The sequence below is a fragment of the Thermobia domestica genome, chromosome 5 (genome assembly GCF_964235325.1).
Source record: "Thermobia domestica chromosome 5, izTheDome1.hap1.1, whole genome shotgun sequence".
Taxonomy (NCBI): Eukaryota; Metazoa; Arthropoda; class Insecta; order Zygentoma; family Lepismatidae; genus Thermobia; species Thermobia domestica.
In genome coordinates, this window is record NC_137458.1 from 94,459,218 (window position 1) to 94,475,269 (window position 16,052).

General features: G+C 33.8%; 1 protein-coding gene across 2 annotated transcripts in view; it reads left to right on the forward strand.

Moving 5' to 3' along the window:
- The window catches only part of LOC145686002 (uncharacterized), a 29,446-nt gene extending 14,153 nt beyond the window's left edge, over positions 1-15,293 (forward strand). For both annotated transcript variants that reach the window (XM_081758830.1, XM_081758829.1), the window contains exons 3-6: positions 1,781-1,857; positions 7,707-9,525; positions 12,155-12,309; positions 14,787-15,293. In XM_081758830.1, the coding sequence (XP_081614956.1) occupies positions 1,781-1,857; positions 7,707-9,525; positions 12,155-12,309; positions 14,787-14,934 (2,199 nt within the window). In that variant the 3' untranslated portion in view covers positions 14,935-15,293. The remainder of the gene's footprint in view (positions 1-1,780; positions 1,858-7,706; positions 9,526-12,154; positions 12,310-14,786) is intronic.
- The last annotated feature ends 759 nt before the right edge of the window (positions 15,294-16,052 follow it).

A 16,052-nucleotide genomic window follows, 5' to 3' on the forward strand; every position in this document is an offset into this window, starting at 1 on the left:
TTGAGATATCTACGTTCACACAGGGCCTTCCAGAGGGACCCAAATTGTGAAAAGAAATGTTTTCCCCCGAAATTTTCCCTTTGACCTCACTTTTTCCCTCTCTTGGTATATGGTATGGGCATGTAAGTGGTACCATTTGAAAACCTAGACATTCGTGTACAGAAAACTTTTTGTTTCATGTGTCTTCGATAAATAGTAGTGAAGAAATGGACGTCTTTGTAAACCCTTACGAAAACGCTTTAAATGGCCGTAAAAGGGGGGCTGCGACATTTAAATCCCTCAGTAATTTAAAGGTTAAAGGAGAAATTTAATAAATTCTGGGATACGTCCACTTATTTTTAATAGAGTTGATATACTGAGTTTCATGCTTCTAGAAGAGGCTCGTGAGATAATATATTTTCGCATAAATTATGATTCTTCCCCTAAGGATACGCTCTCGAATCAAAGTGATTAAAAAAAAAAAAAAAACTATCTTGAAATAAGTACTAGTTATGTCAAAAAATTCATTTCAAACTGTTGAGCCGTTTAACCGCGGTTTCAACCATAAGACAACTTCTCTTTCTCTGTGGAAGAAAGATATAAATTCTCTCCTTCCCCCTTCTTTGAAACGGGAATTTTCAGAAAAACAGACACGTGTAATGAGGAGTTTATGAATGTAGTTTCATCTTTCTAATTTGGGCTTGTGAAATATACAATTTTTCGTATAAATTATAGCCCCCTTAGGATACGCCTTAATCAAATTGGCGTGATGAAAACCTCAGGTAACCATGGTCCACTCATGTACCAAAATTCAAAATCGATGCAGCGATCTAGGGGAAGTTGGCCACCAGACAACGTTACATTCAATTTTATTTCAAGGTATATGGATACCTATTTTAAAGTGTAAGACTGTTAATTTGTACCGTTCGTATTATTACCGTGTAATTAAAAATCAGTCTGTTGTAGATTTGAATTTAACGTCTCTTTTAACATCAAGGCATTGAGTCGTGGACCTACAGCTTAAAGTGAGGTCCGAAACATGAGTTCTCACCGGAAATCGAACTCGCGTCTCCCGCACTGAAGCCATGTGCAGTGCAGGTTCCTTCATAAATTGCATATTAAAGGTGGTATCGTTTAAGAGGGACGTGTCACGAGAGAAATGAACATAGAGTATTCGTGGGTTTAGCAATTGAGTGTATTATTAACTTTGATAAATGTTATTTAAAGAGTAAAAAAGGAGACCGTGTCAAGGATCAAACTCGAGTTTACGGTTATTATAACAATGCCATGCATATAATTCCCCAGACCAGCCACATTTTCTTTCTTTCTTTTTTTTTTTTCTACTTAGTTTTAGCCATTTAGATTTGTGTTCGATTCCCAGTTCAATGTCTTTGAGTTGTACTGTTTTTTATGTGACGGGTAATTTAAATAATATTTCTGCATCAACTTTTATGAAGATGATAGAAGTAAGTTTTAATCTAAAATTAAAAACAAATCCTCGTGGCAATATACCACACTTTTACATGTTATATATATATTCCTATATACAGTAGCTAATTCCTCCACATCTGGACTTCCCTTCAGTTTTTGACCTCTTCGTTCTTTATGTTGAATTCACACAGTGAGTGTTAACTTGAAATTTGTATTTGTAAGATTGAACTTCGAGATAAAGACTTGATTATATACGTTTATTGCTTGGTTAATTAAAATAGAAAAAAAATGCAATTTCTTAGCAATTGATGAAGTCATAGAACAAAGTTTTAATAAAGGTTTGAAATAATTTGCTGGCATTTTCTTTCAGGTAAAGAAAGCAAGTCTAACTAAACTAAAAGCGAAATATTCAACAGATGATAGAGGGATTATTCTAGCTGCTAAAAGGTAGGTTGCATAGAAAAGGGAATGTTTTTCTTCTTCTTCTTCTTCTTCTTCTTCTTCTTCTTCTTATTATTATTATTATTATTATTATTATTATTATTATTATTATTATTATTATTATTATTATTATTATTAACAACTACAGTTGATATTAAAGTTATTTGTGAGGGCCTAGTGATTGATAATAAGAGACGTTTCTCTCATAAATGAGAAGTCGTAGAAATGGCTTTTTTGTATTTAAAAAATGAGTTTTAAATATGTAATAATCAATATTGCATTGAAAAGAATTGGAACGAAGGAATCGAACTCGTGATCCTCTGATAACGAGGAAATAATCCAGTCCTTACTTTATAGGCTTAAATTATGTATCATTCAATAAATAAGACTTTTGATATTTCATCCGTGTTTTATTTTATTAGAACTGTCATTTCAATGGCATCTGACTACCTTTATCATAAGGATTGTAATGATCTTCCTATTATATTCTGTTGCAAGAATAATCAGTAAAACTCGGATGATAAAGTCAAGTCATCCATCTTTGAAACTTTCGTTAGCATAAAATAAAATACAGATGGAATATCAAAAGTCTTATTTATTGAATTATAAATATCTCCGTGAAATTAAGTGGAAGATATAGGTGTCATTATTCAGAAAGTGACTTTAAATCTTGTATGAAAGCTTCGGAAGGTGACTCATTAACAAAAAAAATGATAAAAAGCTTTGGGATCTGTTGAAATTAGGTATAAAATATTACAACTTCTGTTTATTAATTTTGGGTAGCTTGAAAGCTATTTCCTTCCGCGAAACAATATTAAAGTATTTATATTATAGAAGGCCAATAACATTCTAGTGCGTAATTATTATTATTTATTCATGAAACTTCATATTGTAACATTACTTTAAAAAAAAATGACGAGGTATGTTTGTGTTCAAGCAGGTATCTTAAAAATATCCTTACGTGAAAATATATTCTAATTGTACTTCCAAATTTTTCTTCAAGCTTAAATTAGACATTAGATTCTAGCTTAAAAATTAGTTGATATTTTGAAGACGAATTTGTTCCTGACAGTAGATTTTTGGTAAATTATGGTTACAAAATTCCGATTGTTGTTCTCAATACTTATGTATAAAAGATTCAAAGAACTCAGCGACGCGATTGCTGTTTATATTCACTCAGTAAGGAAATACAGAACTGCGATCCGTCTGCTAAAAATTTGCTGTAGTATGCTATATGTTTTCTCGGAAATGTTTTTTCAGGGCCATAGCGCCATCACTCTAGGAAGTTGTTAGACTTTTGCCTTCATTTATAGAGGATGTGCTAATTCATAGTGTATCTAGATAAAACCAAATACCAAAACTAGTCAAATGCACTACTTTCTTCCCTCGTACTGCTATATATGACACAAACCGCATCGTTGCAGTCACCTTTGCTTTTGTTTCTTTAACGGTTATTTTCATTCCATTTTCTTCAGTTTTCCCTTAATTTTTTTTATTTTTTTTTTATACGGGATCTTATAGTTTTATTTCAGGTGTATGTGTGTGTGTGTCTGTAGTATTTTATTTCTCGGTAGCACTGACCGGATCTGAACCAAATGTGGCGGGCAAAGTAGCCCATGGTATAAGGAATAAAGATTGCTGTAATTGGTGGCCGGGCTCGGCCAGAGCCAATCTCGGCTTTCCTTGTATGTGGTATTTTATTTCTCGGTAACCACTGGCCGGGTCTGAACTAAATTTGGTGGACAACTAGCCTATCGTCTAAGAAATAAAGCTTATTATGTTTGGTAGCCGAGATCGGCTAGGGACAGGCTCGGACCGGCTCGACTTACATATGGTATTTTATTTCTTGGTAACTACAGGCCGGATCTGAACTAAATTTGGTGGATAAGTAGTCTATCGTCTAAGAAACAAAGCTTACTATATTTGGTGGCCGAGATCGGCTAGGGACAGGCTCGGACCTGCTCGACTTACATATGGTACTTTATTTCTTGGTAACTACAGGCCGGATCTGAACTAAATTTCGTGGGCAAGTAGCCTGTAGACTAAAGAATAAAGATCGCCATATTTAGTGGAACAGGTTCGGCTGTCGACTCCCTTTGTATGTGCTGTTTTATTTCTCAGTAAGTATTGACCGCACAGAACCAAATTTGGTTGGCAAGTAAAAAATAAAGATCGCTAAATTTGGTGGAATAGGCTCGGCTCGGCTTGTGTATGGTACTTTATTTTTTGGCCGCATATGAACGGAATTCAGTGGGTAAGTAGGTCATCGTGTGAGGAATAATAATCACTATTATTTAATGGCTGACCTTGACCAGGGAGAGAATCGGCTCAGCAACAGAGACTGTGCCGCCGGAAGCTTCTGAGTTTGGTTCATCTCTGCTTGTTTTTTCTCGATATTCCACAACAGGGTGGGAAAAAATCATGATTTTTTTTTAAAAAAAATAATTTTTGTTGATTTTTGATTTAAATCGATATTTTTTTTCATTTAAATCAAATCTTTCTCCTCGTAAATTACAAGTCGCGAACTGAAGAAAAAGCATTAGGAATTAGTATTAAATGCTAATTATGCCATTTAAGTGAAAGTATTAGGGTTAAATTTTGAATTAATCCCCAATTGTTAACCTATATTAATCCCAAACAATGTTTCTTAACCCTTTTAAATTATGTCTTTTTTAAAGGTAAATTATAGACTTTCAGTCAAGCAGCTACATCATCATCCCTATTTATCCTAGGATCATGGTTTATACCTCATTCTCTACAGAATAGAACAGCCTTTGAAACGAACATTCACATTTCCCTATCGTGTCCCTGAAGCGGGAAATTTTTAGAAAAAAAATGAGATTTTTCTTTTCTTTTTTTTTTCTTTCTTTCTTTCTTTCAAATTTTGAGCCTTTCTGGACTCCCTTGTGTTAATGCACATATCTCAGAATCAACTGGAAAATACTGAGGGGTGTACTAAATGTATGTATAAAATTTCAAGCTATCTTGAATAGTAAGGGCGGGAAAAATATTTAACAATGAGCTAAAGAACATCTCCACAATGCCCCAGATAACCTGCATGTAATGTAAAAATTTCCTCAGACATCCCTATTTATCCTAGGGTCTTGATTTGTACATTATTCTCTTCAGAATAAAAAAGATTTTCAATCGTACCATTCAAATGTCTCCATCGTGTATCTGAGGCGGAAAAATCACGAAAAGGATTTTCTGTTAAAAATATCCTTTTCTACTTTTTACCTCTCTGGACCAACCCCCTGTTTTAAGGTAGAGATCTCAACACTGAAAAATACTAAGGGGCACATTGAAGAAATGTGCGAAATTTCAATATTCTAGGTGCAAAAGTAAGCCCGCAAAAAATAATATCCCCCAAATACCCCAGATTCCCGTATAAAACAGGATCTCAGGTAACAGTTTCCTAAAACATCCCTATTTATCCTAGGATCATGGTTCGCACATCATTCTCTTCAGAATAGAACAGCCTTTCAAACGGTACCATTCATATGTCTCCATCTGAATCGCCAAAAAGCTTTTTTTGTACATTTTCCCCTCTGGACCCCTGTTTTGACGCAGAAATCTGAAAACATCTGAAAAATACTAAGGAGTGCACTGAACGAGTGTGCAAAATTTCAGTCTTTTGAATGCAAAATGTAAGCCCGCCGAAAAAAAAAAAAAAAAAAAAAAGGATAATAGGCATAACATATCTTTTTAAATTTATGATGTCATCACACACTATGTCTCGACGCAGAAAGGCGTTAAAGTGTATGTAACATGTTCTACAATGCCTTCAGTCTTAAAGAAAAAAAAAAGTAAAAAGGTTTATTGGTATTTCTTTAATCGAATAATGAAGAATCGATTTTTTTAATAGAATACAAATAGGTAATATAATTTAAAAGGTTAAGCATTAAGAAAAAAGTATAGCAACGTTTATCAAAATGACACTTTTTTTCACAAAAATTACTGATATTTGGTAGGGGCATATTTTTAAAAAATTGGAACTAGCTTGAGGCACGAAATACATAAATTTCGCCTAAAGTTATAAATCTTTAAAAAAAAAAAAAAAAAAAAAAGTCGGAGAGGGGATAGGACCCAAGTACGCCCTATTATCTGGGAACAAACAAGCAGACGCGCACACGAAAGAATTTTCGTCTTAAATGTCGATGATGATTTCCCCGTTGGAATAGTTAACGATTTAAAAACCCAAACCCATTGTTACGAAGAGAAGACAGCAGGATTGCTGTGTTACCCGTTCAAAACGGGAGTTTCCCTAATCATCCAGTGCACGACACTTGTCACACTATGCTGTAGATACTGTACATTTGAGTCTCCCGTAACCAAAATAACAGAACAGAAACGGGATTTTACTTATTTTCACTTTAAATTATTTTATTTTGGAATTTGATTTAAATCAACGATTTTTATTTAAAAAATAAAGTGATTTAAATAAATCCACCCTGTTCCACAACAAGACATGTCACCTTATACCTAATCCTTCTACCTTCTATCGAAACACCGCCTTCCCAATTCAGACCCATCTTAGGTGTCTCACTAGATATGTACTAAATAACGTTGGTTAGAGAAATCACTGTCGAACTCCCTTTTTAAGCGTATTCTACTCTGTTATTTCTTCCCATATTCTAAATCTTTATTTTGATACGTATGTAAGTTTCATATGAGTTCGATTCTACCATCGCAGTCCACTTTACTAAAATTACTTGATCAGAATCCTTTTCGAGATCCATAAACACTACATACACCTCCATAACTTCTCTAAAAATCTTTTAGCGAATTTTGTCGATAAGTTAATAGCATTTATTCTGCCTTCAGCTATCCTTAACTTCCATATTTGTTTAAGGTTGGTTTAAAGGGACAAGTTTTGCCGATAGATGGCACTACAGTCTTCGTATCTCTCCCATGTATTTTTTACCTTTCACTATTTCTCTTACAAATTTCAACCTGCAGACTTCAAATTTTTAGAAAAGGAACTTCATAATCTATCGAAGGCAATAATCCGTGCCGATTTTTTATTTGGAATTTTCTTCATTGTTGAAATGCCTTGATTGTTGAAAAAGATATCCAAACTTTTAACAATGGAACTGTTTCAACAATGAAAAAAATTCTAAATAAAAAATCGACACGGATTGTTCCCTTTAATAGGTTATGAAGTTCCTTCTCTAAAAAAATGAAGTCTCTAGGTTGAAATTTGTAAGAGAATTTGTAAATTTTCGTAAATGGTAAAAAATACATGGGAGAGATACGGACTGTAGTGACATCTATCGGCAACTCTTGTCCGTGTATATTGTTTGTATTTTTAATTCTTTATTTCAATACCTTATGTAGTACAGGTATCTTTATTGGGGAGAAGAGGAGAACAAGTACGTGAAATTTATTTATTTATTTTATTATACATATTAGCTTATAAAATGAAAACTTAAACGTATAATTCTACATTTATTCTTCCATACAACATTTTGTTCAGCATTCAAACATAATGTTTGCTTCATGAGATGGGATTTTAATGGTTCTTTATTCCTCATATTCTCATAGTTTGATTTTTTTGGCCAGCACTGTTATTGCCTTCTTCAAAAATTCTTGTAACAATTTCAAGAAAGTAGTAATTTGATATGCTTTAAAAGTTCTTTATTAAAATTTGGAAATCAAGAAGATACATACATTTACATTATATTTTTCAGAAGCTTATTAAGTAGCAAGCTGAAAGTTTTTGATAATAATAATAATAATAATAATAATAATAATAATAATAATAATTGTAGGGTTAAAATAACATATTTAACTATACAGATGCAGGGTTTTTAGGTTATTGCTTTTATTGTCACCCCTTTTATTTGTACTTTTAGGCTGATATTGGAAGAAGAGATTGGTAAATTGTCCAAAGAGAAAGAGCTGGAAATGGTAGAGAGAGAGGTAGATAAGTTTAGAATGACGCTACAATTAAGTAAATATATGGACAATATTTTATCTAAAAAGCATGGCAGCAACGCCGAGGATCTTATATTGTCGTATCTTACGAAAGAGAATGATTACGAAAAGGATGATTTGTATCAAGACGAATTATTTGATTTTGATATCACAAATATGCATGCGCTTAGAGACAATCTTAACGCTGATCCGTTATGGAAAAACGATATGGAGAAGCTAGTGTGTGAAGAATCAGACAGAAATATAGTTAAGAACTACGAAAACGGTGGTAGTCTGAACGAGTCCGATCAGCGTGTTATGCAGGAAATATTAAATAAGACACAGTTGAATAATAGTGCTACTGAAGTTAGTCAAGAATCATTTGAAATGGAAAGTGATGAATTAAATCCTGTTTCTAGTGAGGATGATATGAGTGACTACACAGAAGAATCTACGGAGAGACTACTTAAGAAGTACTTTTTAAAATGGAAAACAATAGTTAATAATAAAACTTCAAATACATGTTATAATTCTGATAACTATAATTTATTGTGGTTATCATGGAGAAAATGGCGAAAATACGTTTGTTGGAAGAAACGTGTGAAAATCAAATATGAACTTAAAATGAAGTTAAGTATTTTGGAAAAGAAATACCTAAAAGCAGATAATTTGTACAAACAAAAGTTGTTGAGAAGATATTGGAATACTTGGAGAAATTTAGTCGCAGAAAATATAAGAAGACGGCAACAAACAAAAGAGACTAATGTACAGCAACAGAAAATTGACTCTTTCTTGAAGATGTTGGGAAGCTATAAGAAGGAGATTGAGAAGATGAAAGATCAAGAAGTTAATCCACTTAAAAATGAAGGCAATGCTCAACGGAGAACATCACATAGTGCAGAGATGTTCCTAAAACATGAAAAATATCCTGGAGACAAGAAGCCAGTTGTTCGAAAGACTTTGTCAGGTTCAAGATACGAACATCGGTTCCAAATGCAAAAAGAGATAATCGAAAAACAAAAGGCGAAACTAAAAGAACAGAGCAAACTCATTGAAGAACTGACTATGGCAAAATTAGCAACTGAAGCTGAATTGTGCAGCAAAGAAACATGTATAGCTTTAGCGGATAAGTTACCGATTTATGGGCCCGAATTAAGGTATCAGGTTCAGAAATTGGTATCAACTACGAACGCCAAAAGTTCAGAGAAGCCTGGTGAGTCTTTGTCACAGACGATAACTACATATAATGTTCCACCTCCTCCATTGTTTGTACAGCGAATGGAAGAAAGAGCAGCTGAGCGTGCTAAGAGAAGACAATTGATCATGGAGAAGAAGTTAAAACAGGAGATTGAGAAGCAGAAACAAATACAAAAGGAAAAGGAGGAAAAGGAACGATTAGAGGAAGAAGAGAAACGGAAACGAATTGAAGAAATAAAGGAGAAGCGAAGACAAGAAAAGGAATTGCAAGAAGCGAGAGATAGGGAGAGACAGAGAATGTTGAATTTGTGCAAAAAAGCGACCAACCATTACAATAAATATTTGCTTTTCAGATATGGAATACATCCTTTGAAAGAATTGGTTAAAATACGAGCACAAAATGAGGAAAAAGCTGAATCTCATTTATATTTTAATTTGTTACGGAAGTACTTTGCGTTGTGGAAATGCTATGTTCACATCGTTATAGAAGAAAAACTGAAGAGAGCAGTAGACTTCCATAATAATTATTTACTACGGAAACATTTCAAGCTCTGGATTCAGGTAATCTTTTTATTTTAATGGTGGCCCCCAGGTATTCCATTTGTATTAAACTTTTGTGTATTTAGTTATGGTATGCTTAATTACAATCGCTAGTTCTCTAAAACGTGTTGCATAAAACTTTCTATTAACTTTTGTATTTTGCCTGCTTTCTAATTTCAGCGTTTGAGAGTAGGATGTAGTTACCAAGGCGCACTACTCTAAGTTTGATTGCACCGCTTTTGTTTTCTATTATTCATTAGCAGCGTAAGTGTACTTTTTTTGCTATTGTTTGTTTGTTTTTATTTATTTCTGTTTATTTGTTTGCAGATATACGCAGTGTAGAATAAAATATTCAACAAACTTCATTTTTTTTTTGTTTGTTTAAGTACAAAAAAAAAACTACTTGTTTTAACAACTTTATTATCTTAATGATGGTATTTGAACAACTTACATTTCTTGTACAGTCAACGACAAAAGTTTTTTCCGTTTGATGAAATTGGTTTCGTAAATAACTTCAGAATGGAAGGAGAATTTGAGTAGTTTTCAGTAAATTAAAAAGAATGTAATTTTTTGTATGTTACCAGCACTTTTATTCCCAAAACACCAGCCATACCACCGTTATTCCTAAAATAAATTTTACCAAACGGAAAGAACTTTTGTCGCTGACTGTATATCTTGTTTCTTTTTAAATCTATTCACGAATTCATTTGGATATATTACATCATGAATCAGTTTCACGTTAATCAGCCTGATGCCTTGCTGTTTGTAAACCTATTTATAATAGACAAACATGTCAGTGGGCCACGCTAACTTCTTATAGTAAACAGTCACGCCAATAGGTGTCACTAGCTGCGCTGTCTGACATGAATAAACATCGCTAGTGAGCAGGCAGTTTGCAGATTTATTACTGTTGTGACGATTTAATTCCAGCTTAAGAACTGCATTGTTTCAATTATTTCAAAATAGGACAAGACCGGTAACCATATTTAGATTCGAGTATCGATATTATTGTATTTCTACGGTAGTACATTCTGACGATATAATGAACATTTCTACTGATTTATTATTATTATTATTCATTCCACCATTTCATTCATTACTCATCATCACCGTCTCCTTTGGTCTAACCGGCATAACCGTGGGACGTAAAACTCAAAGATTTCATTTTATCATTTCATTATTATTATTATTATTATTATTATTATTATTGTTGTTGTTGTTGTTGTTGTTGTTGTTGTTGTTGTTGTTGTTGTTGTTGTTGTTGTTGTTGTTGTTGTTGTTGTTGTTGTTGTTGTTGTTGTTGTTGTTGTTGTTGTTGTTGTTGTTGTTGTTGTTGTTGTTGTTGTTGTTGTTGTTGTTGTTGTTGTTGTTGTTGTTGTTGTTGTTGTTGTTGTTGTTGTTGTTGTTGTTGTTGTTGTTGTTGTTGTTGTTGTTGTTGTTGTTGTTGTTGTTGTTGTTGTTGTTGTTGTTGTTGTTGTTGTTGTTGTTGTTGTTGTTGTTGTTGTTGCTGCTGCTGCTGCTGCTGCTGCTGCTGCTGCTGCTGCTGCTGCTGCGGTATAAACTACTTCAGAGCTAGTTGATTGCCGAAAACACTTCCTTTCGCTCATGCGTTGATTCCAACTAGTTGAAATTTGCGATTGCGTTTAGGTCTGTTACCCATGCACTTACAACAATGGGTACGTCATCTGTCAGTTCATGGTAACTGTCTGCCCCACTGAGTAGGGAAACGGTTTAGAAAAAGATATGTTACATGTTTTTCAATTTGTACTACGTTGCTAATGTCCATAGTCTTCTTCTGTGGTCTTTTCGCTTCACTTATTTTTTTTTTCTTTTATTTGTCTATTAGTTTAACTTAATACAATGTAGTGTATTTGATAGGTTCATTAAGACTAAACAGACATTTTCTCTAAGCCAAAGAGTCAATGGATTTGTTAGACACTAAGATTGATGGTCTAAATTCTTTCTTGTATACTAGAATTCGGTTAGTCTGAGATTGAGAAGGTAAATTGCTGTTGAAATATACCTTGCGGTTGTCCTGATTATAAAAGAACATGATATGGAAGATTGACAAGATTAGAGAGGATTCAATGAACTTTTTTTTTTTGGGGGGGGGATGATGTTCATACTTCCTGTACGACATTGAGTACTGGAGTTCTGAATTCCTTTCTTTTAAAGCCTATTTGGTCAGTTTTAGTTTTTAGCTCCTAAAAGTCCGGGTCCAGTTCATGAGGCATATGAAATGAATAATTATTTGCAGTTAAGTTGTAGACTGAAAATGTAGTAATGAAATAGAAAATTCCAGTGATCTTCTTAATCACTCAAGCGGTGGTGACATGTGTGAACGTCACGATGTTGTCACTTAACGTTTGTATTGTCTGGCATGATTTTGTGTACTTTCAAAATTGAAATGAACTGAAAGGGGCAGCGTAGAGATTTAAATACCCACTTCGAGATTTCGAGCAGATTAAGCAAGCAACCACTTGAGTGGTTAATTATCAATGATTACTTCAATTTAGATGTTATAGTCTGAACGATTTCGCTAAATTGGGAAAAGTAGCCTTAATCTGACACATTTACATACTAAAAATAGTTTTAAGAAATAAATATACATAGTGTTTTCCTTATATATATAGTGCTTTCCTTTTCATAGTTTCAAGATGACTGGAAATGTAAGATGCAAGTTGCAGATGATCTTTACGACTTGCGCCTTCAAGAGCGTGTCTTTGAGGCTTGGTACAAGTATGCATCGTGTGCACATATTGAAGCAATGGAACAACTACAGAGAGCTGTGAAACACCATGAAAGGTAATTTAAGGTTTCTTGTAATACAATCATAACTGAAGTAAGGAATTAGTAATTGTGAGTGTGTAATATTTACTAAAAGACGTTTTCCGTTGATTGTCCAGTCATTACAGAACTTCCTCCAGTTTGAACCACGAACTACAGGATTCATTAGACTTTGAGTACATTTGATGAATTGCGTCATTGTAATACAAACATAAACGTGGTTAGTTTGAACTTGCATTCACAGACTGAGCAGTTCCTTCAAGTTCGAAAACTGTTTTCCTTAACCAGGCTTTCAACTCGTTGGCTGTTCTTAGTTAGATTTCTGACGCCGTTTTGCGTTGACTTGCGTGGTAGACCATCCTTGTCGACACATTTGTGAGTCCGCTGTGACATACTAACAGATTTCGTAATGTCATTTTTAGTGTGCCCGTGGGCACACCCCAAATAGAATGTCGATTTTTAATATTCTGTCACATCTTTGCTCCGACCTATCTTGATAGCTGTGTATCTGCAGCCGACTGGCACTATTCAAGTTAACTGTGTGGTCATGCGTTAGGATGTTGGGTCATTTACTTAACTGTTAACCAGTGGAATGGCGTCTATAACAATAGAAATAGAGGAATGTTAGTTCAACAGGATGTCCGAGAAGTCCATGTAGTCCTAGGTTTGAATATCACAGACAATAAATAATACAGGCGCCGTGCCGAGTACATCATAGAGGTTCAGAAAATGTTCCATTGAAGTTTTGTTCTGTGTTGGCTTAAAAATATTAGTGTTACTCAGCGAGCTATTGAGATTTATCCATATCTTCTGTTGTATATTCAAGGTGTTAGGAAGTATAAGGAAGTGCCCAGCTCTCCGATCTGTCAGTTTGTGTCAGATACGTTAAAGAAGATAAAATGCTTATTACTAAACTTACATTTCTAAAAAGTACTTGGCTCAAAAATAGAATCTTCCCTCACTGAATTTCATACTGATGCTCCTCTCAGTCTATTTCTTTACAATATTTTATTGGATGTGATAAAAAAAAGATGTGATGCAGAAGTTCGTAAAATTATAAACTTTTAGTTGTCCGAGATCATGTATACGAATTGATGTGAAAAATTAAGAAAGTCTTGTATAAACGTAGACTTTTTTTTTAATACACATACTGCCTTTAAGAAATGTCAACTAACAACGGATTTGGATTTTTTTTAATTTTCGCCGATATTGCAGAAAGTGTCTACAGAAATTTGTTCCACCATTCCGAATTCAAAGGAGCGAAGTGTTACTTGTCAGGGCAAGTGATACTCGCTTGGAACTTCCTCACTTATACATAATCTATAGTACAAATAGTATTGCGCCACCGTTACGAGAAAACATTTTTACATATACAGTACATAAATAAGCAATCTGCTCCAGTGAAACAAAATCTATCTATTATTGTTGTTCGCAACGAACGACACATTTTTGGCGCCATAAAGATTGGTTTCTCTCAAAAGCTGTGCATGAGAATGACCTCTTAAGCATTTCGTTTACTTTAGTTTGATATGATCTATCGATTGATGCATGTCATACTTTTAGACAGTCTTAGAGTTAAATTAAAATTTATTTATTAACCCATTGTGTTCCGGTGACACCCATGGGGATGTGATAAAAACGTATCCTTTATTAAGGGTCTGTTAATCCTGGAGATTATGATTTCTTTTAGTGGGTGCAAGCCACGAGTTAGTTCTACTATTTCAGCTTAGGTGACAGCACCTTACTGACAGAAAAGAAAAAAATAGTTTTGTCTTAGTAGATGGCAAGCCTAAGGGAGCATTACAACACACGTGTGTTTATTTTGACGATAAACAATTGGCAACTTCGAGATCGTATTTCGAGATTGGGAAAAAGAAAAAAAAAAAAACCTTGATCTCCGGTCAGTGTTGCCAACCTGAAGAAGCATAAAATTCCTTCAGAACATCAAAATTTTTCTTTTCAGTCCAAATGTTTCACAATTTTTTTTTTATTTTTTTTTTTTTAAATCACCAGAGTGAATGCTTTCCTCGCGCGTGCATAATAACTATGCCTTATATAACGGTCTAGACACTCCTTTAACTGTAAATGAATGAAAAGTTTGTATTACAACACACATATAGGAAAATGACACGTGGAACGCATGGGGTTAATCATCATTTTGGGCTGTATCTCATTATCTACATCGTGTATGCTCGTCTTGCTGGGGTCATAATGAAAACATTGATAAGGGCATAGTTGAGTATAAGTTTCACGGTAAAGGTGGCATGGTCGTCGCATTGCAAGTTCTAGATTTAAAAAAAAAAAAAAAAAAAATAGTTTTTACTTGATACTAAAATTGTGCATGATGATTTCCACTCACTCACTCATAACTTTGTTCAGCTCTATGAGATGTATCAATTAGTATGTGTTTCACCTTTAGACATTTTTTTCTCGTCTAACACTAATAATATTGCAAGTTGGCTTACATTTACATAAGCTGTTCTCTTAAATTTCAGATCGATATTGTCTCTGTATTTCAATTCCTGGAAGAAGTTACCAGTTTTGATGCTTTTGGAAAGAGAGAAACAAAGAAGAAAAGATGTGTGGCGACAAAAAGTCCAAGAAATATTACCTGACTTTAGACCTATAATTCCATCGGAATAAATGTGTATATATATATTTTTAAGAATTTCTGGACGTAATATTTACATCAATATATTTTGTATATATTATTAAATAGAATATTTTTTTATGGTTTGTAATACTTTGTGTGTCTTTTGAGTACCTAAGAAGTATTTATTTAATGTACGAGAAGGCATAGTGTATGGACTTTATTTTATTAATGGATTTAATAAATACATATTGAATATATGAAATAAAATAAAGATATTAAATACATGGAAGTGTTGTAGTTTGCAGAATTCGATAAGTAGAATAATTTTTTTTTTCCTGAATTTGAAATATAAATATGTCCGTCCATAATCATTTACAAAATATTAATTGTAATAAAACTTTGGAAAATATATTTCAGTTTATATCATATTTTCGTAATCCCTAGAACTTTGATATACTCATTAACTGAAATGCCCGTTTTTCGCAAGGGAAAATCAGGATTGTGGGAAATATTTAAACCTTCCCACCCTCAGGATTGCATTTCAATGAAAGTGTAAAGGTGAAAAATCCTAAAAATTATGAATTGTGTAGTAATATCGATAGTTTTCGATTACTGTAACATTCCCCCCCCCCCGATTGTTACTGTAACATTCCCCGATTACTGTAACATTCCGCATCCTTCTCGTCCTTATGTCGATGAGGATGAACTTTGACTTCAATGGCATTAGTAGTGTTACTATTCATCTCAGCGATCTCGAAAACTAAGGACTCGACGATAATAACGGTCGTTTTCGATTATTTTACGTGTCACTCACTCCAACTGCTAGAGATGTCTTTCAATCATCAAGAGTAACATTGTTCATCTCAGCGACCAGAAAAAAACTATGGATTCGACACTAATAGTGGTCATTTTCTATTATTTTGACGTCATCCTTCCCACCATCTCCAGGGATGCTACAGGTGTCTTACCCCCCACAGTATTAAACCAAATTGTAAGTCATATGAGTACCAAGTTTGGCTGAAATTGCTCCAGGAGTCCCAGTTATGCTGGAACATACACACACATACATCCATTTTATACATATAAAAGATTAGGAACGCGAGAAAACGCTTCAGTAGATATCATTGGAAACGCAAGAAGGCAACAAGACTAGCGTGTTTCTACATAA